The sequence below is a fragment of the Colossoma macropomum genome, unplaced genomic scaffold (assembly GCF_904425465.1).
Source record: "Colossoma macropomum unplaced genomic scaffold, Colossoma_macropomum, whole genome shotgun sequence".
NCBI classification, from domain to species: domain Eukaryota; kingdom Metazoa; phylum Chordata; class Actinopteri; order Characiformes; family Serrasalmidae; genus Colossoma; species Colossoma macropomum.
Genome location: NW_023494787.1, coordinates 34,252,810 through 34,275,027, shown reverse-complemented (window position 1 = coordinate 34,275,027; position 22,218 = coordinate 34,252,810). Strand labels below are relative to the sequence as shown.

General features: G+C 41.1%; 1 protein-coding gene across 1 annotated transcript in view; it reads left to right on the top strand.

Moving 5' to 3' along the window:
* Nucleotides 1-22,218, top strand: part of sdha (succinate dehydrogenase complex, subunit A, flavoprotein (Fp)) — a 69,746-nt gene that overhangs the window by 28,109 nt on the left and 19,419 nt on the right. The window contains exons 6-9 of the mRNA XM_036567059.1: nt 11,262-11,410; nt 16,815-16,939; nt 21,063-21,231; nt 21,610-21,805. Coding sequence (XP_036422952.1) covers nt 11,262-11,410; nt 16,815-16,939; nt 21,063-21,231; nt 21,610-21,805 — 639 coding nt within the window. The remainder of the gene's footprint in view (nt 1-11,261; nt 11,411-16,814; nt 16,940-21,062; nt 21,232-21,609; nt 21,806-22,218) is intronic.

The window sequence follows — 22,218 nt, the reverse complement described above, 5'->3', positions numbered from 1 at the left end:
ACAGGGTGAAAAGGAACAGTGCCAGGACTGTTCCCTGCAGGGGCCCATGTGCTACTGACCACCATGTCCACAGTCCACAGTCCCATGCCCTCACATACTGTGGTTTGTTGGCGAGGTAGTCCATTATCTGATTTGATAGGTGGTGATCCACCCCATTGTTCTCCAGCTTGTTCCTCAGAAGCCCAGGCTGTATGATGTTAAAGGCACTGGAGAAGTCAAAGAGCATAATTCTCACGGTGCTCCCAGGCTTCTCCTGTTGAGAAAGGAGGAGGCAGATGACCACTTCATCCACTCCAATGCCAGGTTGATAGGCAAACTGAAATGGGTTCATAGCCGAGCTCACCAGAGGGCGGAGATGGGCAAGGTCCAGCCTCTTCATCGTCTTCATCAGGTGCGACGTCAGTGACATCAGCCTGTAACTGCTGAGATCCTTTTGGGTGCTGTGTCTTTGGCACTGGTACCCTCCTGAGCTTCAGGCTCATGTTGAACATATGTTCAACTATTCCATGCAGCTGATCTGCGCAGGACTTGAGGAGCCTGGCACTGATGCCATCCAGACATGCAGCTTTCCTCGCTTTGATCTTCCTGAGCTTCTTTCTCGGAGTAGGGGTGCTGGAGTTTCCGGCTAGGTGGTTGGGCTGACAGCAAGGAAATCAATGGGGGTTGGCTGTGAGGTGAGAGTGGAGGGAGGTGAGTGTTCAAATCTATTGAAAAACAGATTGAGATTGTTCACCCACTTTTGGTCCTCTACAGCCTGGGGGTCTGTTTTCTTCCGGCTGGAGATTGTTTTAAGGCTTTTCCAGACCCAACTGATGTTGTTTTTATGCAGCTGTTCCTCCATTGTCTTCTTGTAGCTGGCTTTTCCCTCCCTGATTTTTCCTCTCAGTTCCCTCTACCCAGCTCTCAACCCTTGTCTTCTGAACTGAAGGTCCTCTTTTTCTCCTTCCCCCCGGTCTCTTCCTCCTCAGCTCGTGGGGGATATCATGTCTCTCATTTGCCAGCACCGCCACGTTGCCTCGTGCTAACAGCTGATCCCTACTATAAACAATAGGGCTCCGTATGGGATCTCCAGACACGGCCGTAAACAGAGAAAAAAGTAGAGTGAGGACCAGGCAAACTCTAGAAGTTTGGTGTCCAGACTGCAAAAACCCTTGGCAAACAGTCAAAGAGTATGAATACTTGAAAAAGAAAAGGAGAAAAGTACAGAAAATAAGAAAAAGCTCAAAGAGAGTTGGAAAGTTTGGGAAGTTTATTATACATTCTAAACTGTTTAATTGATTTATATTTAACATTTTCCGTACATTAGCAATAACTGTCTACATGTCTTTGCTGATGACGTGTTGTAGTCGACCAGAAGTAAGATTCTGTTGCTTGCGCTTAATTTATGCTCTGCTTATTGTCATGTCATGTAATGTCATTCAACTTTGTCGTTGTGCAGAGTACAGGTACAGAGCCAATGAAGTGCAGTTAGCATCTAACCAGAAGTGCAAATACAGTATTATTTACATATGAAGTGCTGATGGATGGTATAGTGGTAAAAAAAAAATATAGATATGCAAGTATAAATATACAACCCCATTTCCAAAAACGTTGGAACGCTGTGAAAAAAATTTGATAAAAACAAAATGCAATGATGTGCAAATCATTTAAACCCTATATTTCATTGAAAATGCTTCAAAGACAACATATCAAATGTTGAAATTGACAAATTGTATTGTTCTTTGAAGAATGTTATTTTGAATTTGATGCCAACACCACATTCCAAAAAAGTTGGGACGGGGGCAACAAAAGGCTGCTAAAATTGTGTGATGCTTAAAAAAAAAAACACCTGGTGGTTAGTTGGCAACAGGTCAATAACGTGTTTGGGTATAAAATGAACATCCCAGAGAGTTTTTCAGAAGTAAAGATGAGGAGTGATGTACCACTTTATGAAAGACTGCATTAACAAAAAGTGCAGCAATTCAAGAATGAACGTTTATCAACATAAAATAACTTTTACTTTTCATCATCTACGGTACAAAATAACATTAAAAGATTCAGAGAATCTGGAGAAATCTGTGTATGTAAGGGACAAGGCCAAAAACAAGTATTTGCTGGCCATGATCTTTGGGCTTTCAGACGGCACTGCATTAAAAACGGACATGATTCTGTAGTGGAGATCACTGCCTAGGCTCGGAAATACAGTTTGGCGCTGCATCCACAAATGCTAATTAAAACTCTTAAACGCAAAGAAGAAAGCATATATAAACAGCATCCAGGAATGCTGCCACCTTCTCTGGGCCTGAGCTCATTTAAAATGGTCTGAGGGGAAGAGGGGAAGTGGAAAAGTGTCCTGTGGTCTGACAATCAACATTTGAAATTCTTTTTGGAAATCATGGACACTTTGTCCTCCGGGCCAAAGACCACTCAGCTTGTTATCAGTGAACAGTTCAAATGTCAGTATTTATTATGGTATAGGGGAGCATTAGTGCACATGGCATGGGTGACTGAAATCCTATGTTAAGCAAAAATGGGAAAACATTTCACTTTCAAAACTACAGCAGTTGGTCTCCTCAGTTCGCAAATACTTACAGAGTGCTGTTAAAAGAAGAGGTGATGAAACGCAGTGGTAAACATGCCCCCATCCCAACTTTTTTGGAACATGTTTTTGGCATTAAATTTAAAGTGAGCATATATTTTTCAAAAAACAATATAATTTCTGTCTCAACATTTGATATGTTGTCTTTATACTATTTTCAAAGAAATATAGGCTTTAAATGATTTTCACATCATTGAATTTCATTTTTATTTTACATGTTGCTGAGCATCCCAACTTTTTTGGAAATGGGGTTGTAGTACACATATAGACAGAGTGAGTGGAGTGTGTACAATGAAGGTAGTATGTACTGTGAGAGCAACATATCGTTCTTGTCAGAAGAAAATCTTGTATCTTTAAAATGATAACTTTACAGGTAAAGGAAAAAACATACTTTACTTTTAACGTAGGTCAGTATAACCAGACTTTTTTCCAAGTAATTTTAGGTCATTTCTTTTAGTCCATTCATCATAAAATTTGCATACAATGTAAAGGGCAACAGGTATTTTCAAATTATTTTCAAAAACTGAAAAAACGTCAAAAATGGAGATACAAGGTTTTTCTTCTGACAACAGCGATATGTAAAAGATAAGCAGAGTATACTTTCACATTAACTGTTGGCACAAATATAAATAGTGCAGTAATAGACTGTGCAAATATGAATAGTGCAGTAAGCCTCCATCTTTAAGTCTAGGCTAAAAACTTACCTGTTTAGTCGAGCTTTTGGTTAATTTGTTTTTCTAACTATGTCCCCCTGTTTTCTAACTATGTACCCCTCCCCCCCCCTTCCCCCTCCCCCTTCCCCCTCCCCCTTCCCCCTCCCCCTCTCTTTCCCTGAGCTGAGCGGCTGCCTGTCCTAAGAGGGTCTGACCTGAGATGCGGCCAGTGCACTGCACAGTGGTGTTAAACTGTATCCGCTTATACTGTTTTGTGTCTGTCCTCTTATCCGGTGTCGACCAGAGGAGGATGGGTTCCCCTTTTGAGTCTGGTTCCTCTCAAGGTTTCTTCCTCCTTTTGAGGGAGTTTTTCCTTGCCACTGTCGCCAAGGCTTGCTCACTGGGGGCTTGGACCCGGATTCTTTGTAAAGCTGCTTTGTGACAACATCTGTTGTAAAAGGCGCTTGACTTGACTTGACTTGACAATAATACTAGGATATAAAGTACAATAACTGTGCAGTGGGTGCAAAGTTGCAGTTAAAGTGGCGGTGTGGAGTTCAGCAGGGTCACAGCCTCAGGGATGAAGCTCTTCCTGAGCCTGCTGGTGTGGTGCAGGAGCAGAAGCTTTTGCAACGCCTGACAGATGGGAGGAGGGTAAAAAGTCCATGGTTATCATGTGAAACATCCTTGATGATGTTCCTCGCCCTGCACAGGCAGAGCTTATGGAAAATGTTCTCAGTGGAGGGTAACTGGGCACCTGTAATGCGTTGGGCAGTTTTCACCACCCGCTGGAGTGCTTTGCGGTCAGATGCGGAGCAGATGCTGTACCACACCGAGATGCTGTTTGTGAGTATGCTTTCTATTGTACAGCAGTAAAAGGTCACCAGTAACCTGGGACACAGGTGAGCTTTCTTGAGGCTCCGTAGGAAGTAAAGACGCTGCTGTGCCTTTTTGACCATGAGTTTAGGGACCAGGTGAGATCATCTGAGATGTGGATACCAAGGAACTTGAAGCCAGACACGCGTTCTACCTCAGCTCAGCTGATGTAGATGGGGGAGTGTGCCTGGCTCCTACCCCTCCTGAAGTCCACTCTGACCTGGTTTTCTGCGAGTTGAGCACCAGGTTGTTGTCATCACACCAGAAGAGGGCTGAGCACACAGCCTTGTGGCACGCCAGGATGTTCAGGATGATGGGGGAGGAGAAGAGTTTGTCAGACACAAGATGTGCTGATACCAAGCTGGCTAAGCTTTAAGATCAGCATGGAGAAGATCACTGTGTTAAATGCTGAACTGAAGTCAATAAACAGCATTCTGACAAATGTGTTTTGACAGTCCAGGTGGTTCAGTACAGTGTGGAGTGCCGTAGAGATGGCGTCCTCCGTTGACCTGTTGCGGCGGGAGCCAAACTGGTGTGGGTCCAGTGTAACAGGCAGACACGACTTCAAATGAGAAAGAACTAGTCTTTCAAAGCACTTGGAGATGATGGAGGTAAGTGCGACAGAGCAGAAGTCATTCAGAGCTGAAGCAGTCGAATGCTTTGGCAATGGCACAATGGTGGCGGTCTTGAAGCTAGTTGGGACAACTGCCTGTGCCAGCAACAGATTGAAAACGTCCGTAAAGGCCCCAGCCAGCTGCTTAGCGCAGGCTCTTGCCACACAACCAGGTAATCCATCAGGGCCAGCTGCCTTTCGTGCATTCACCTTGCTGGTAAATCTGTTTTGGAGAAGACCACCTTATTTCCCCTGTCAAAGCGAGGGTAGAAGTGATTGAACTCATTGGCGAGTGAGGCACAGTTGGTAGGGGGCACAGTGCTGGGTGTTTTAAAGTGAGTAATTGAATGTATGCCTTGCCACATAAGCCAGGGGTCAGAGGAGTTCTCCTCACATCCGCTGTTTGTAGCATTGTTTAGTCTTTGTGATACCTCTTCTGAGGGTGGCTCTGGCTGAGGTGTAAGCCAGGCAGCATCTCTTGCTTTGAGCAGAAGGCGAACCTCTCTGTTTATCCAGGGCTTCTGATTAGGGAAGGTCTTTATTATTTTGTGAGTTGTCACTCTGTCCACACAGCTGTTGATATAGTCCAGGACAGAGTTGGTATAGATGTCGATGTTGGTATGAGAGTCTGTGGTGGCTTGGGCTGTATATACGCTCCAGTCTGTGTGCTGGAACTGTTGCAGAAGAAAGGAGTCAGCCCCTTCCATCCAGAGCTTCACAGATGTCATGTTTACTTACTTTTGAGATGATTCATCAAACTTATGGTATACTAAACTCTTATGGCCAATTCCATTTTTCTTTGAAGTGCATCCACACATATGATGTGTGCATCTTTACTAGTTTAGTAGTAATAGGCTACAATTGCGACTTAAAGGATACAGCTTTTGAATACTAAATAGAAAAATGCATGGAGACTGTAAAGTCAAATTTTCAATACTTTTGCTGTATTTTTAATCTAAAGTAATTAAAAAATGCTTGCCGTATTGTTTTTTTTGTCTATTTTCTTATGTCAGCTTAGCAAACTGCTGGTTTGTTTTTAGAAGATGAAAAATAGAAACCTAAATGTCTGCTGGATGAAGTTGATTTAGAATAGATTAGAAGCATCATTGATGGCATTGCTGCAAAGGGGTGTATATTCTACTAAATGTGTAAATGGTTCCTGCATCACATTTGTGTGTTCAGGGTATTGTATCAGGGTATGGTATCTCTGGGGTGCTCGGAGTCTTGGCCTGCCCACTGTTCTGGCCAGCACCAGTGCTGAGGGGTGCCTGCTCCTCGAAAGCAGGTGCCCACAGTCCTCTCTTTGGGCCATGTCTTTGGCACATTGGCTTCTCGGCATAGCCCGCTCTTGTTGTGCTGTTCTCCTTTGACCCAGGCAGGAAGCTGCGCACTGGTTTGGTGGGCGTCCTCTCCATGGGTGCGCCGAAGCGGAGAGACTGAGTGGGTTGCTGCGCTGGTCCCTTCTTTGCCACACACTGGTCCCAGCAATGCTTGTACAGCTCTGCCTCCACCTGTGGGTGCGGTGGAACTCCTTGCAGCTCACAGCGTCAAGTCCGGTGATACGGTGGTGACAGCAGCAGCACTCATGTCAGCTGCTTTCTCAGTCATCCACTGCATCTTCGATTCTGGCGAAGGTGCTGCCCCGACCCTCAGGAATCTGTCTACTAGGGCTGCTGCTGCATTATTCTGCTCCTTCAGCATTAGTGGCTTCACCCACGAAAAGCCATGCTGCCCTCAGCCTGATAGCTTGTCTGCCCCAGGGATCATCAACCGGCTCTGGCGCGGCATATACGGCTCCAGAGCCAGTGGCTTCCCTCACGTCAGCGCGGCCCATAGCAGATGCCAGAGTATTTTTGGTATGTTTAATGTGAGTTTCATGGAGAAAAATAATCAGATGAGGTAGCACAGTACCTGTGTACACCTTTAGCGTTCCAAGATATAACTGTTGAACTTTTTTTCTGGGTGTTTGTACTGTACTTGTTATATGCCTTTTAACTTTAGCATTCGAAGATATAAATGTGAGTCTCATTTCTGGAAGTTTTTCTTCTTATTTTACATAGCATTTAAAGTGAAAATAAACTAGTAAAAAATATGCACCACCAATTTATAACCATAACTGCAACATTCTCTCAAGGGATAGCCCCTCCCCATCCCTTGAAATCGGTAAATGAAGCTACACATTGTCTGGCATATATAAGTATTATAAAGTGTAACTAACATTAAAAGAGAAGAATATGGAAAAGGTTGAAAATAAACATAGCTAACAGAGAATCTGTTAAAAGCTGAACACTGATCTAAATCTTTTAGTTTAGCTGGATCGATCAGCCTCAACCTTTCCTGTGGAGTTCCTCACAACAGGCCCCTCACTCTGTTTTAAACAGTGGTGGACGAAGTACAAAAGTCATGTACTTGAGTTAAAGTAGAGATACCCTAGGTAAAATATTACTGCAGTAAAAGTAGAAGTCCTCCCTTTAGACCTCCACTTGAGTAAAAGTACAAAAGTATTTGCCTTCAAATGTACTTAAGTATCGAAAGTAAAAGTACTATAAGATTAATTATGACTCTAATGTCCTATTACTATTTTTGTAACAAGACTCTTGCTTCATTAACTCATTTTAGGTGAAAATACTCTAGTGTCACTCTTGGTAAACCAATCTTTTAATAGAATGTCATGAATTAGTTTGTCACCGATGTCTATTAAAGTTATCATAAGCACAAAACACTGAAGGCAAACAATTTCCATTAGGTAGAACCAAGTGGCTATGAAATAACAAGCAACGTTCCAGTTTAAGAATTATTTGCTACTTGGTTACAAGTTTAAATTTAATAAAAACTTGCTTTAAACAAGTTACTATATTCCATGTGAAGGTCTCTGTTCATAAACATAAACTAGCAAAAGAAATTTACTATAACATGAAATAGTGTTTGTATAAATTCAGAAAAAAGACCCATGCCAGTCACAAGTGCATATATGTGCATAGTTCTATATTGTGGTCTATTTACACAAAGTTAGGTTAGTTCCATCATTTATTTTGGCATAGGCACTCCCAAAATTTTACGCTGATGCACTGAGGTTGAACCATATGACGGCGTTTTAGGGCCACTGCTAATAAAAATAAAAATAGTAGACTTCGAGAATAGTTGTAATATTTTGAGAAAAAAAGTCATAGAATTATGACAAAGTGGCATTAATACGCGGAAAGGTGGCAATATTGTGACCAAAGGCTTTGAAAATGGAAGGCAGCACCTCCTGGTGTTAAAATGAGGGGCGTTGGGGAGTTGGTGGAGTTATACTTTCATATCGATTTCACCCATAAAGAAATACTCAGTCTCCCTGGCTCTCCTGCACATCAGCACCAGCCTGTTATTAGTATAAGAAATGGCTGAAATGGCTGAGCAGGAAACTGTTAATTTAGAATAAAGAGCCAGACGGACTCGGAGGAAACGGTCTGTCTGTTTTGTTGAAGGAGAATTGCAGGCAGGGTCGTCTACATGGCTATCAAGGCTACATTTCATGCCACTCAAAGAGGGCATGAAGTTTCGCAGACAATGAGAATGATAATCAAAATGATCCACGAAGAGACAGGAACTCCGGCGCCAGTACAGCAACTGAGACCTCAACGTGTTACAGCAGCCCCCTTACAGTTAGTCCACTTCATCTTCCAAATATTATGACTTTTTTTCTCAAAATATTGCGACTTTATTCTCAAAATTTTGCAACTTTATTCTTGAAAGAGTGTTTTTAGCTCTTGCGGCTCTTTTTAGAATCCGCTCCACATCCTGGAAGAATTGGAGCCATGCAATAAGTAGACAAGGTGGCGCAGAGTCCCTCAGCCACTTGCAGAGAGCACTCTGCTCAGTTCAAACAAATACCCTGAGAGATGAATTATTGTTGTGGGTGACCATGTAAATTTCAGGAACATTCTCCCCAAATTTTACCAACATGTTACCATCCAAGCAAGGAGAGATAATTATCCAGACCATGTTTACACCAACACAAAGGAAGCATACAGAGCTTTCCCTCAGATCATGTGACAGAGCAGCCCTCAGGGCTGATAGAAACAGCCTCACTGCTGGCATCAAGAGAGCCAAGGCTTCATATGCTCTGAAAATACAGGAACCCTTCACAACCAATGACCCACCTACACCAGTGACACTGCCCTCCTGGATGCTTTAAACGGCTTCTGTGTTAATTTGGAAGCATCCAATACTCAGGCAGCAGTGAGGATCTTGCCTCCCCTTTGCTGTTTGTAAATGCAACTGATGTGAGGACAACCCTGCTGAGGGCAAACCCACGTAAAGCTGCAGGCCCTGACCACATTTCTGTGTGCTCAAGGAGTGTGCCCACCAGCTAGCTGCTGTCTCCACGGACATCTTTAACATCTTCCTGGAGCAGGCTACTGTCCCAACCCCAAAGGTTATAAAGTTCTGCAAGCAGCTGCTTTATGACACACGTTAGGCAATCCATTCTGTCATCTCTTTGTAACTGGGTTCTAGACTTCTTGAGTAACAGACCTCAGACAGTCAAGATCCAGAACAGACTATCCCACACAGTCTCCAGGCCTCTGTACAGATTCCTCTGCTGTACACCCTGCACATTAATGACTGCGTCACCAAACAACAGAGCAATTACATCATTAAGTTTGCTGATGATATTATAGTTGTGGTGCTCATCTCCATGATGAGAGAGTCTTTAGAGGGGAAGTGAGGCAGCTGGTGTTCTGGAATGAAGACAATCTCTCTCTGAATGTGACCAAGACAAAAGAGATGGTAGACCTTAGAAGAACACAGACTTTACAGACCGCTCTGCACATCAGTGGTACAGCAGTGGAGACAGTGTGCAGCTTCAAGTTCCTGGAATTGCAGATCAGTGACAAATCTCTCCTGGCCACTGAACACCACCTCCTTAGTAAAGAAAGGCACAACAGCGCTTCTGCATCCTAAGGAGACTGAAGAGGGCTGGCCTGTGCACACCTATTCTGAACTGCTTCTACAAAAGCATCTTAGTGAGCATCCTGACCTGCAGCATCACTGTCTGGTATAGAGACTGCTCTGTCTCAGACAGGAAAGCACTGCAGCAGATAGTGAAGACTGCACAGTCAATCACTGGGTCAAGCTTCCCTGTCATTAGGTTCATCTACACCAAACAGTGTAAAATAAAAGCATGCAGCATCAGAAAGTGTCCCTTGCATCTATCACATTGGAATGTTAATGTCACTACCTTCTTGGAAGAAGGCTACAGAGCATCAGGACCAAGTCCTCCAGACTTATGAAAAGCTTTTTCCTGCAGTCATCTGGACTGTTGAACGGATCTACCTGATGGACGTTTGAACATTTTCACTAAACTGCTACCTCAGCCATACTACTCAGTTGATTTGTTGCACTTTAACTTCCACGCTCAGGCAGTTTACTCTGAAATTTTAATCTCACTCACATTATGTGCAGTCACTTTATTCTGTACATTTTTTACGCTTTTATTTTTCTTTATGGTTGCATTGCCAAAAACTGTGATTATCAGTGCATTGATGAACAGTACAACTATTATTGCTGCTGTGGACCAACAGCTGGTCTGTTTTCTCTATTGTCCTGTGCTGAATGGTTTATAATTGTAGTATATTTAGAGAAGAATTTATTGTATAGTGTTTGTCTGTATTTATCTGTCTGCGTTGTTGTCTGCTGCTGTTCTGTGTTAAAAGCATTGTGTCCTGAAGAAACTACATTTTGTTCTCCTTTCAACACATCTGCCTTGAAGAAATAACAATAAAGCTGACTTTTTAAAAATGCATAAAGTAAAACAATGTATGTTCTACACTGCCATCTTGCCACCAGATGTCTGTTTTGTGTGTTTTTAAAAATAAATTTACCAAAACAGTTGAATGATATTGTGATTAAATTTTAAATTCCCCGAGGAATTATAATCAAATGGAATCATGGGCAGGGTTGTGTTGAGAGCTGAATATTTTTGTTTGTGTGTGTATCAGTCTTTGATATAATAAGCCTTGCGTTCACTGACGTAACTTTTTTTGTTTGTTTTTAGGAGAGGGTTTGTCCTTGTGCATGAGTAGTAATATTTTTCTTTGTGTTTCCATGCGCAGATATGCTTGCGTATTACTTGCCCTCAGTGCCTTTAGTGAGTCTGATGGCTCACTTGTATAGTAGCCATTTGCAATTCATGGGCATGGATTCTGGTAACTATATGCTAACTGTAATGAATAATGCTAATAATAAAGAACCATGTGCATGCCTGATTTTCAGAACGGTTGGCATTCATTACCATGAACACATTGTAATAGCAAATTGGCTGTTTACACCCCATATGTGAATCTGGTGTAAAGTTTGGGTAAGGTCCTTTTTTTTTTCCACAATCTACATACATTTCATGAATGAGGCCTATAATTTATACTTGTAAATATACCTGTTTTATTATATAAGTGCATTAAAGCATCAAGAAATTAGCCTGGGTAAAAAAATATTTATCAGATCTTTATTAAATCTTACAATTAAAAGGATTCTGACCCTGAATTTATCTATTGTTCAATAGTCCCTGAGGTATGACACAAGCTACTTTGTGGAATATTTTGCTCTGGATCTACTGATGGAGGAAGGAGAGTGCAGAGGAGTCATTGCCCTGTGCATGGAGGACGGCTCTATCCACCGTTTAAGGGCCAAGAACACAGTCATTGCCACGGGGTAAGAGGAAAATACATGTCTCCAGGTCCTGTAGCGTATGTGAAATCTGTAGGGAGCTTGGATTTTTATTTTTGTTACATAATCTGGACCATTTGTGCCTGAGTTATTCATCAAAAATGCATTTTGGCACAAAGCCCCTAAAACAGCAAATTCTTGATGTTAATATAACACTAAGGGTGCATGATTATGAAAATAATAGTGGTCATTAAAAGAGATGGTGATTGCAATTATGTATTACTGTGAAAAAGTACCATCATTATTTAAAACAAGTGAACTGTTTGGAAATGCTAAGATTGAGAATCTGGAATGTTCACAGTGAATACATCAAAAATTTGTACAACCCCATTTCTAAAAACGTTGGGATGCTGTGCAAAATGTTAATTAAAAAAATGCAGTGATGTGCAGATTATTTAAACCCTATGTTTATTTGAAAATAGTACAAAGACAACATATCAAATGTTGAAACTGAGATGTTATTGTTTTTTGAAAAAAAAATGCCCATTTTGAATTTGATAGCAGCAACATGTCCCAGAAAAGTTGGGAAGGGGGGAAAAAAAGACTGGTAAAGTTGTGTAATGCTAAAAAAATAAGACCTGAAGCTTAATTGGCAACAGGTCAAGTAACATTACTGGGTAGAAAAAGAACATCCCAGAGAGGCTTAGTCTTTCAGAAGTAAAGATGAGGAGGGGTTCACCACTCTGTGTGGGCACAGACGTCTTTTTCAGGGGAGGTCTAGCTTATTTCAGCAAGACCGTACCAAACCACATTCTGCATGTATTACGGCAGCATGGCTTTATGGTATAAAAGTTAGCGTGCAAAACTGGCCTATCTGCAGATCAGATGTGTCACCCACTGAAAACATATGGCACTTTATGAAACAAGAAATACAACAAAGGGAACACTGAACTGTTGAGCAGCTGAAATCCTATACCAAGTAGGAATGGGAAAACATTTCACTTTCAAAACTACAGCAGTCGGTCTCCTCAGTTTCCAAACAGTGTTTTTAAAAGAAGAGGTGATGAAACATGCCCCCTTCCCAACTTTTTTGGAACGTGTTGCTGGTATAATATTCAAAATGGGCCTATATTTTTAAATAAAAAATAACATTTATCAGTTTCAGCATTTGATATGTTGTCTTTGTACTATTTTCAAACAAATATAGGGTTTAAATGATTTGGACATCATTGCATTTTGTTTTCATTTACACTTTGCACAGCGTCCGAACTTTTTTGGAAATGGGGTTGTACCACAACTTGAAAGGAGTACACACAGAGATGCACCAATACCACTTTTTCCCCTTCCGATACAGATTCCTGACCCTTGAGTATCAGCTACTTCTAATACCGGTACCTAACTCTGTCTCACCTACCTAACTAAAGTCAGGATATTTATACGGTTCCAAAGTTTCGCTGGGAGGGACTCTGATCATCCAGCCACTAACAGCTAAGCTACATATTATGCTGTATGAAAATAGAAGAGGCCAATGACAACTATGCACCTTCAAGAGCATTGCTGCCACCGAGGGAGAGCAGTGATGGTGAAAGAAGAGCCAAGCTTGGAAGTGCTGGCTAGCTTTGATGCTAGCTGCCACTGTGTGCTGTCCCTGGCTTCTGTGATATTAGCTAGAAACTTGGGTGCAGATATAATGATGACAGCACCCATGTACAGCATTTAGTGGCAAGCATTAAGACTCCAAAATACTCCAGTAAGATGGATTGTACAATTTGAACTGGTAGCTAAGTCGTTTGAGTGGTCTCATGAGATGCTTTGTTTGACTGATGATGCATTATCTTGCTTGCTATTGCTAGACCCTAGCGAGATTTGATTACAGAGCATTGGTCAGGGCACTCTGGAGATGTTTTGGGCATTGTTTCTGATCCGAGCTTTTCTGGTCTGAGCTTTGTAACTGCCAACGGATAAGAACCATTAAAATCCCTAGATGACGATACTGCAACTTCATCTAGACAGGCTTATTCTCACATGCCACCTCCTCACATGCCAAAACAGTTAATCATGGCACTGTCTCCAAATGATTTGTGCATCCACACAAGGCTGGTCTGCCCAAGTGACTTACCAGAGGCCCTGAAGTTGGTGCTGGAAAGTGAAAAATGGTGTTGTCAGCAGCTGCATGGTGCACAGATGTGTTACCAGTCCTGCAGTCAGAGTTGCAGAGGAGTCAACTGGGTCAGCGAAGCCGGTGTGGGCAGAGATGATGATTTGAATGCTAACCATACTCGCTGCCATACAGCCAGTGGTATAGGGCCACCAGAACTTAATATGGGCTGATCAGGGCATCAGGGTAATGCTTGTCCATTGGTGGTCACTTTGAACAGGACACTGCTGGCCCCTGCATTCACATCAGGATTTGAGCTGGAAGATACAGCAATCTCCACACAGTGACTGGTGAGCTAGCACCAGTGAGGAGAAAGGATGGTTGACCTTGACAGTCAGAGGCAAGAATATGTGCCTCTTAGTCTGAATAGCTTACGTGCATGGCATGCATTCTTGGCCTGGACATTTTCAGTTGGACCTAGAAAGTGCCACATTAAGCTTAAAGGGTGGTCATTTTGTGATGAAACCACCGGATGCCCGGAGCAAAGATCTGGCAGAGCACCAAGAGAGCTCAGAGGCAGCAGAGGGAGGCGAGCCCAGCAGGGGATGAGAAGACGCTGCAAAGAACCAGGCCAGAAGACCAGGGGGAAGAGTATGCTGTCCCGAAGAGTTGTGGCATGCTGGGTGGAAGGCAGTGGCATCCCTCCCCCCACATGCAGGTTAGCCAAAGAAATAACTGACCTTCAGCGGTTGATAAGGCGTTAAACTACTGACCTCCATGGCATATTCGTCCAGTGTGACTCAGCAACAGCAGCAGCCAGCAAAGTCGACGCCCCTTCGCCCAGAAGAGCTGTCCCCTCTCCGAAGCACACTGCAAGCCCAGCAGCCCACACACCACCGAACCAGGCCCCACCAAGCAGAGAAGAATAGAATGGCAGCCGTAAGGGAAAGCTGAAAAAAGAGCACCAGTGAGATAAAGAGCAGCAATAGATCTTGATAGAGGTTCATGGCTGCTTTGCATTTGGTGATGAGGACCTGGGACAGACTCACTTAGTGCAGCACAATATCAACACAGGGGATGCTAAACCTTTGCAGCAGTGGCCATAATGCCTTCCTCAGGTCAACAGGAAGATGCAGATCAAGGTTTGGAAAACATCCAGCATGCAGACATCATAGTGCCTTTGGAAAGCCCCTGGGCTTCACCTGTAGTTATGGAAAGGACATGAGTGGTGCTTCTGTGTAGAAAGACTCCTGTCCCATCCCACATGTGGATGAATATCTGGACCTAGTGGCCAGATCCTTCTGGTTTTTTCTTCAGATTTCAGAAGCAGGTACAGGCAGGTCCTGCTATCCCAGGGAGCCAGATCAAGACAGCGTTCTGCACAGTTAGTGGGTTGTGGCATTTTAAGATTCTTGCTTTCGGACTTTGTAGTGCCCCAGCGACCTTTTGATCTCTTAATGGAGGGGGCACTGGAGGGTGTTCCATTACAGGAGTGCCTAATCTTCTTTGATGACATACTGGTCCATGGAAGTTCTTTCAACTCTGCTGTGACTGTTTTGTGCAAGATACAACCAGGGCACCAGGACTGAAATTACACCCGATTCCTGATCAAAAAACTGACATTCCTTAGGCACTGTGGTGAGGGAATTGGTACTTGACGGAACAAAGTGCACGTCATGCGCGAGTGGCCCTCCCTCACAGAGCGAAAACAATTAAAAAGCATTTTAGGGTTGGCCTCTTATTACTGGAAGTTTGTGTGAGGGTGCTGCCCTTTTGTACAAGTTACTCCAGAAACACCAAGAATTCAACTATTCAGAGGACTCTCAGCTTTTGAGACCATAAAGCAAACCCTAACGAGTGCACCAATCCTGGCGCCCCCAGTCCCGAACCTATCCTTTGTTGTGGATACAGATACCAGTGGAGAGGTGTGTGGGTGCATTATTTTTGCAGAAGTGGCAAACTAGTGTAGCATGTTTTAAAAATGTTTTTACATGTTAAATATAGGTTATTTGTTCTCTAGCATTATTCACTGGGTAATATAAGTGCTGTTATTGTGAACAGCAGGGAGAGTATCCACCCGGTATGTATGTGTGAGCAGAAAGAGCTGAAAGACATGAGCTGGGTAGCAAACATGCTGTTAGTAAAGAGAAAGCTCTGCTTGTGTACGGCATGGCTGTGGCCAAGAACAGCTGGGTAATATAGCACCATGATGTGTGAAAGCTGTCTCTTTTAAAAATGATTTCTGTAATTAGCGTTATTATATAATTTGTAATAAGAACTATGTTTGACAAATCAATTAAATGTAATTTTTTTGTGAAAAACCGTTAAAAACAACTGAACAATAAGTAGATAAACCTGTACACTGTCTGTACACGTAAGCATGCAGCAACTTCTCTAGCTTGGCAAAAATGGTTTGCCTTCATCCAAATTTCTCGAGTCATTTATGTGATATGTGCATCTCGTTCACTCATGCTTACATCTCTGAGCATCAGACTCTGAATTTAGTGAAGATTAGTCATTTACGCTGTTATTAGCAGCCGTTCAGCTGCAAGTGTCTTTGTTGAAGCAAAATCTGATGCCCTGCCGCTGCGTGATGCAGCTGACCGATGGAGGTGCACCACAGGCGGTGCGAGTGAACACACGGGACCAGCAAGCGGGCTGCTATGCTAAAGGCTAAACCAAGGCTGTCATTACCGCAAGAGTCAAGCAGTTCCTTCCCTTATATTCACTCCCTCAACAACAACTTGGACTAACATTAACTTAGACTGTAACTGACTGTACAGCGGCAGATGAGTGATAACGAAAAGAAGCCTTGCTTAGACAGCTTACGTTAGCATGTTTAACACTTTATATGTTGCATTGTGTGGGGTATTTGTGACATATCAGTGAAACCAATAGCTTATATAGAATTCTAGTTGGTATATTACCCTCTACAATTGCGTTTCCACAAAATACTGGCTTTATAGATGAGCATTCTTGCTGCTACTTGTCAATACTGTTGATGTGTTGAGCTCTGCCTACTAGCATCAGAAATTGCTTTGTGGTATCGGTCAAAGGTATCTGTATCCCCGTCACTGACACTGATGCTGCGTTTGGGAGCCAGTATTGGCACTAGTACAGTATCGGTGCAACTCTAAATACATGCGCTGCAACACAAAGTGCAGCTTTTCACAATGAACTATTTACAGAGCTCAGCCATCAATTTGTGATTAATTGTGGAAACCTAGTTAATGCTTTTTGATTAAAAAAGAAATAAACTGATTTTAAAAACTGATGTAACACCCCTTTGCATTTACACATTTAGCATTTTGAATGAATTATAATGTAAACCAAACAAAAATTTCTCTGCAGTGGTTATGGCCGCACATATTTCAGCTGCACCTCAGCCCACACAAGCACAGGAGATGGTAATGCCATGGTAACCCGTGCTGGTCTGCCGTGTCAAGACCTGGAGTTTGTGCAATTCCACCCCACAGGTCAGTCACACATCTTGTTGAACATACGCAGTATGCTTACAATAAGAAGTATAGTTAAGTGCAAGTGGGGACATGAAATTAAAATAAAGAAAAAATTTAGTTTAAAATAATTTTCAAGCTATAGTCTTCATTTGTTTCTGAACATTCACTGGTCCCATTATTAAGTACACCTCTACGCTCATTGTCTATTTTATCAGGTCCACTTATCATATTTGTAGTTTTACTATTAATGATTGTAGTCCATCTGTTTTTCTGCATTATTTGTTAGCTTTCCTGTACTGCATTCGTCAGTTGTCAAGGCACCAGTGCAGACTGCTACTGTGTAGGTCTTATTTTTGAGTGGTTGATTGTTCTCAGCACCGCTGACACTGACATGTCTGTGTTGTGCTGGTACAAATGGATCAGACACAGCAGTGTTGCTGGAGTTTTATACACTGTGTAGACTTACTGTCCACTCTATAAGACACACATGTCGTGTTAGTCTGCCTTGTAGAAGTAAAGTTAATGATAACTCATCTGTTGGTGACTGATGTGTTATCCTCTAGTCCTTCATTGAGGGTCAGTTTCTGGCCACAGGACGCTATTGGCTGGATATCTTTGGTTGTTTGACTGTTCTCACTACCACTGTGGCACTGAGAGCTGGAGAAAACTACCAGATTTATTGTCTCGTTTAGAGCAAGTAGTAATGTTAGCCGGTAGTATTAGTAATAGTAGTATTGCTAGAATTAAATGAGGACTACTGGTGTGTTTTATCGCTTGCATAATGTGGTATGTGGCTACGCTTTTCCTTCTTTTTCATGTGCCAGAAGCAACCAGCTGTAGTTTAACCCCGGCAAAGTGTATAACTGTTACTGTGGGAGTACACAAGAAGGAAGGCTTGAGCAGAATTTCAGATTAGCAGATTTAACTGGCACAATCCAAATAAGTGAAGATTTGACATGTTCCGATTATAACTACAGGTCCGATTAGATTTTATGGTAAGCTGCTTTAGCTTTTAATCCTGTTTATAATGTATTTTACAAAGGAATTAATTTGCACGTTTAAAAATGTTTACTAGTAAAGCAATTGAATTGTTACTAGTCGAAATTTAACATTTACTAATCAGATTTTAATTTTTACATGTGCATGTCATATTCCTGATATCAAGAATTAAATGTAACAAACTTAAATACGACAAAAATAAAAAAAATTAAAACAACTATTTGTCATTTCATTTTTGTCATTATTCTGTTATTTCTTGGCCATATTTACAATGAAAAAGCTAGTAGAGAAAAGAAAATCCAAGCTTCACTTTGGCTTTGCCTTTATTTCATGAAATGCCTAATACATGCCAAAACTAAAATCGAAATGCAGTGTTTACGTTCTTATTTCTTTTTAATAGCAATAGCAATACCTTTTTCTGAGGCCATTTGGTCTGAAGGCGTTTGATCTGATGTTCAGTTACACCAGATCTAAAACATGACGGTGTTTCTCGAGAATCACCAGCAGATGGCGCTTGTGTTCGTTTGCATTGCCTTTTTATTCCTACACTTAAAGCACATCCACGCTGAAAACTGTCACGTTGCTGTTTATTTATCCATTTTGCATTTTGATTTTAGCTTTGATACATTTTATGCAAGAAAAGGCAAAGCCAAAATTAAGCTTGAATTTTTTTTTCTCTGTTAGCTTTTCCATTTCAGAAATGGTCATTGAAATACCATAATAATGACTAAAATGAAATGTCAATTAGTTGTTTAATTTTTTTTTTTTGTCACAAATGACTCGTGCTTATGTGAAAAATTAAATTGCAAATGTAGGTATTTCATTTCATTTTCAGTTTTGTCAGGATATTTGCACAGATGTTTGGAAAAAGAAATGACAAAGGTTTGCATTCACATTTTGTTTTCATTTTAATTTCTTTTTTGGCTGGATTTGCCTCCCATTTTCTGAGATCAAGATAAATAAGAGATAAAAGCTAAAACAGCTTGCCATAGTAATTAGAATTTCAGCATGTCAATTTGTATTTTATTGTAAAATAATAGCACATGTTAAATTCATGTTAGTAAAATTGTTCCTGCAATTATGAGTTGGAAAAAGACTAATTCTTTGCATTAGGAAATCTTGTGTTAAAATATAATTTCTACAAATTAAGGTTGAAATTTGAGAATACATTTTTATATATAATTTTCCTTTGTTATAAGTTATAAACAACATTAAAAGGATCATTACAACAATTTTACTATTATATTTCAATATTGCTTCTCTTAAACTTGGCAGCTGTGTTTTAGAGAATTATGGTTTGTTTGTTTTGGTTTCTTTGAACTGTGTCCATTTTGGCAGCCACTTTGCACAAGTCTTTAGTATGTATGAGCTCATTTACGTGTAGATTTTGGTTGTCATAGAACCATGGTATTATGACGTGGTACACAATGACTGTGTTGTGCATCACCAACAATGAAGATTTTCGGTTCCACATCAACCCTGCCCTCTTGCACAATTCACCTTTTTCCATGTGGGATTTAATCCTGTTTTACCATGATCACATTTAAAGATTCGTAAAACATGCATCTCTCATTTTAGATAAAAGTAAAATGTACAAAATTTGTGTTGTAGACATTATGCCCCTGTTTCATTGCTATTGTAAAGAAATTCCAAATGCATTATTTCATGTTAAACTAGTCTGAATGGTGTTGTTTACATATCAGTGAATTAATTATACAGAAATTCTGGAAAAATCTAGTTTTGCACCTAACATGTTATACACAGTACTGCTGTGACTCTACACCAGGGTTGCACAACTCTGGTCCTGAAGGGCCGGAATCCAGCACATATTTGGTGATTTACTTGCTCAAACACACCTGTTGCAACTTATTTCTTAATTGCCAGGTTTAGTGGGTGTGTTTGAGCATGGAAACTACCAAACTGTGGCCAGGACTGGAGTTGTGCACCCCTGCTATACACACTAAACAACATCATTGTTTTATGATGTAATTGTGCCAGATTTAGCTATAGCGCTCATTTTTGTTTTACTAATATGACATGTTATTCATCATATCTATTTACCATTAAAGCTTAACTAGCACATAAGGATGCTAGTAATATTCTATCCTGTCTTGGATAAAATGTTGAAACATCCTAACAAGTTGTTTCATTTTAATGTGGCAAACTGTTACAACCATGAGTTTACATTTTCAGTGTACAAATACAATTACTAAGTTAAGATAGTATGTGAAATGGTAATAAAAACAGAAAGCAGTGATTAGTGAGTTCTGTATTCAACTGAAAGTGGTACAAAAATAAAATATTTTATGTCATACCTTATGAGTATTTTTTTTATGTATATATGCTCATTCTAAACTTGCTTGCATTACATTCCAAAAAGTTGGGACAGGAGCATGTTCACCATTGTGTTAAATCACCTTTCCTTTTAATAACACTTCATTCTTTGGGGACTTTTGTGCCACTCTTCTGTTAAACATAATGTTATATATAGAAAGTTCTGTACTGCAGGCAGGGCATTCCAGCACCCATACTTGTAAATAAGCTAAACCTCCCTGAAAAAGACATGTAGAAGGCAGAAAGAAAGGTTGACTTAATATCAGTAAAAAAAGCATGCTAGTTTTTGTATGTTTGTAAATATACCAGGTTAAAGGTCAAAGTTATTCAGTTGTGGTTTTCAGTCTTGCACTTTAAGCACAGAAATATCTCCAAATTCCCTGAATCTTTTGATGTTATGCACTGTAGAGGGAACAAAAAAGTCTTTGCAATTGCTGTTTGAGGGACGTTATTGGTAGTTGGTGAGCCTCAACACATGCTTGCTCATAAGGGACTAGGATACTTTTCCTGGATTCTCCTTGTATACCCAAGCACTTCTTCTGAAAGTGCTCCTGACCCCAATTTGCATGCATCAAGTTCAGAATAATTATTTACTAAAACAGTGACTTTGTACTGTTTTTGTTTGAATACAGGACAAAGTAGATTTCTAAATCACTGCTATCTGTTTTTATTTGCGTTTCACCTACTGTCTCAACTTTTTTGAAATAGGGTTTGTACCTGATCAGCTTGGATATAAATATCAGTTTCCCAGTACCACTGTCCTCAGTCAGTCTCTGGTTTCGTATAAACTTTGAAGTACTCCTTCTAGGTATCTATGGGGCTGGGTGCCTCATCACAGAAGGCTGTCGCGGGGAAGGTGGAATCTTAATCAACAGTGAAGGTGAGAGGTTTATGGAACGCTATGCTCCCAATGCTAAAGACCTAGCCTCAAGGGATGTGGTGTCACGCGCCATGACAATTGAAATTCGTGAGGGAAGGTATGATATTTCCAGGTTTTTCATACTAAATACTGTTTTTGCTCTAAATAATTTGTATGTGCTGTTGTTTCAATTAGTGCTCGGCAATTTAAGGTCAAGGTTAAATAATAGAGAACAAGGCTGATAAGACAAAGAAAAAATAAATTCCTTTTTGAGAATGTGCTTTCACCAGACCACTAGTGGTATTAACAAGTACTAGCGTACATGTAACATTTACCAATTTTGCTGAAAACACTTGTTCGATAAAAGGTTGTACTGTGTCAACCCGAAAATAAAAACAACGCTGCACTGTTACTGCACTGCATTTTGGTGGGCTGAGACTAAGGAGTTATATGCAAGATATGTCTTTTAAACTGTTAATGCATTGTCCTTGCTTAGAGGTGTAGGGCCAGAGAAGGACCATGTCTACCTACAGCTCCACCACCTCCCACCTCAGCAGCTTGCTGCCCGTCTACCGGGAATCTCAGAAACCGCTATGATATTTGCTGGAGTGGACGTCACCAAAGAGCCCATCCCTGTCTTGCCCACAGTCCACTACAACATGGGTGGCATCCCCACCAACTACAAGGGACAGGTATTCAAGCCCTCTTTCTGAGAGAGGTAGTATAGAAATATATTATAGCGATATCTATGCTTCATCAACAAATGTGGTGTTTCACAGCTACTTTTGCAAGGTTGGACAAACTTTACACACTCACCAAGCACTTTATTGGGAACACCTATACACCTACTTATTCATCCAATTATCAAATCAGCCAATTGTGTGGCAGCAGTGCAGTGCATAAAATCATGTAGATGCGGACCAATAGCCTCAGTAATGTTCACTTCCACCATTAGAATGGAGGAAAAATTCGATTTTGACCATGGCATTCCTGTAACTGCTGATCTCTTGGGATTTTCAGTCTCTAGAGTTTCTGAGAATGGTGCAATAAAGAAAAACATCCAGTGAGTGGCAGTTATATAGACTGAAATGCCTTGTTGTTGAGA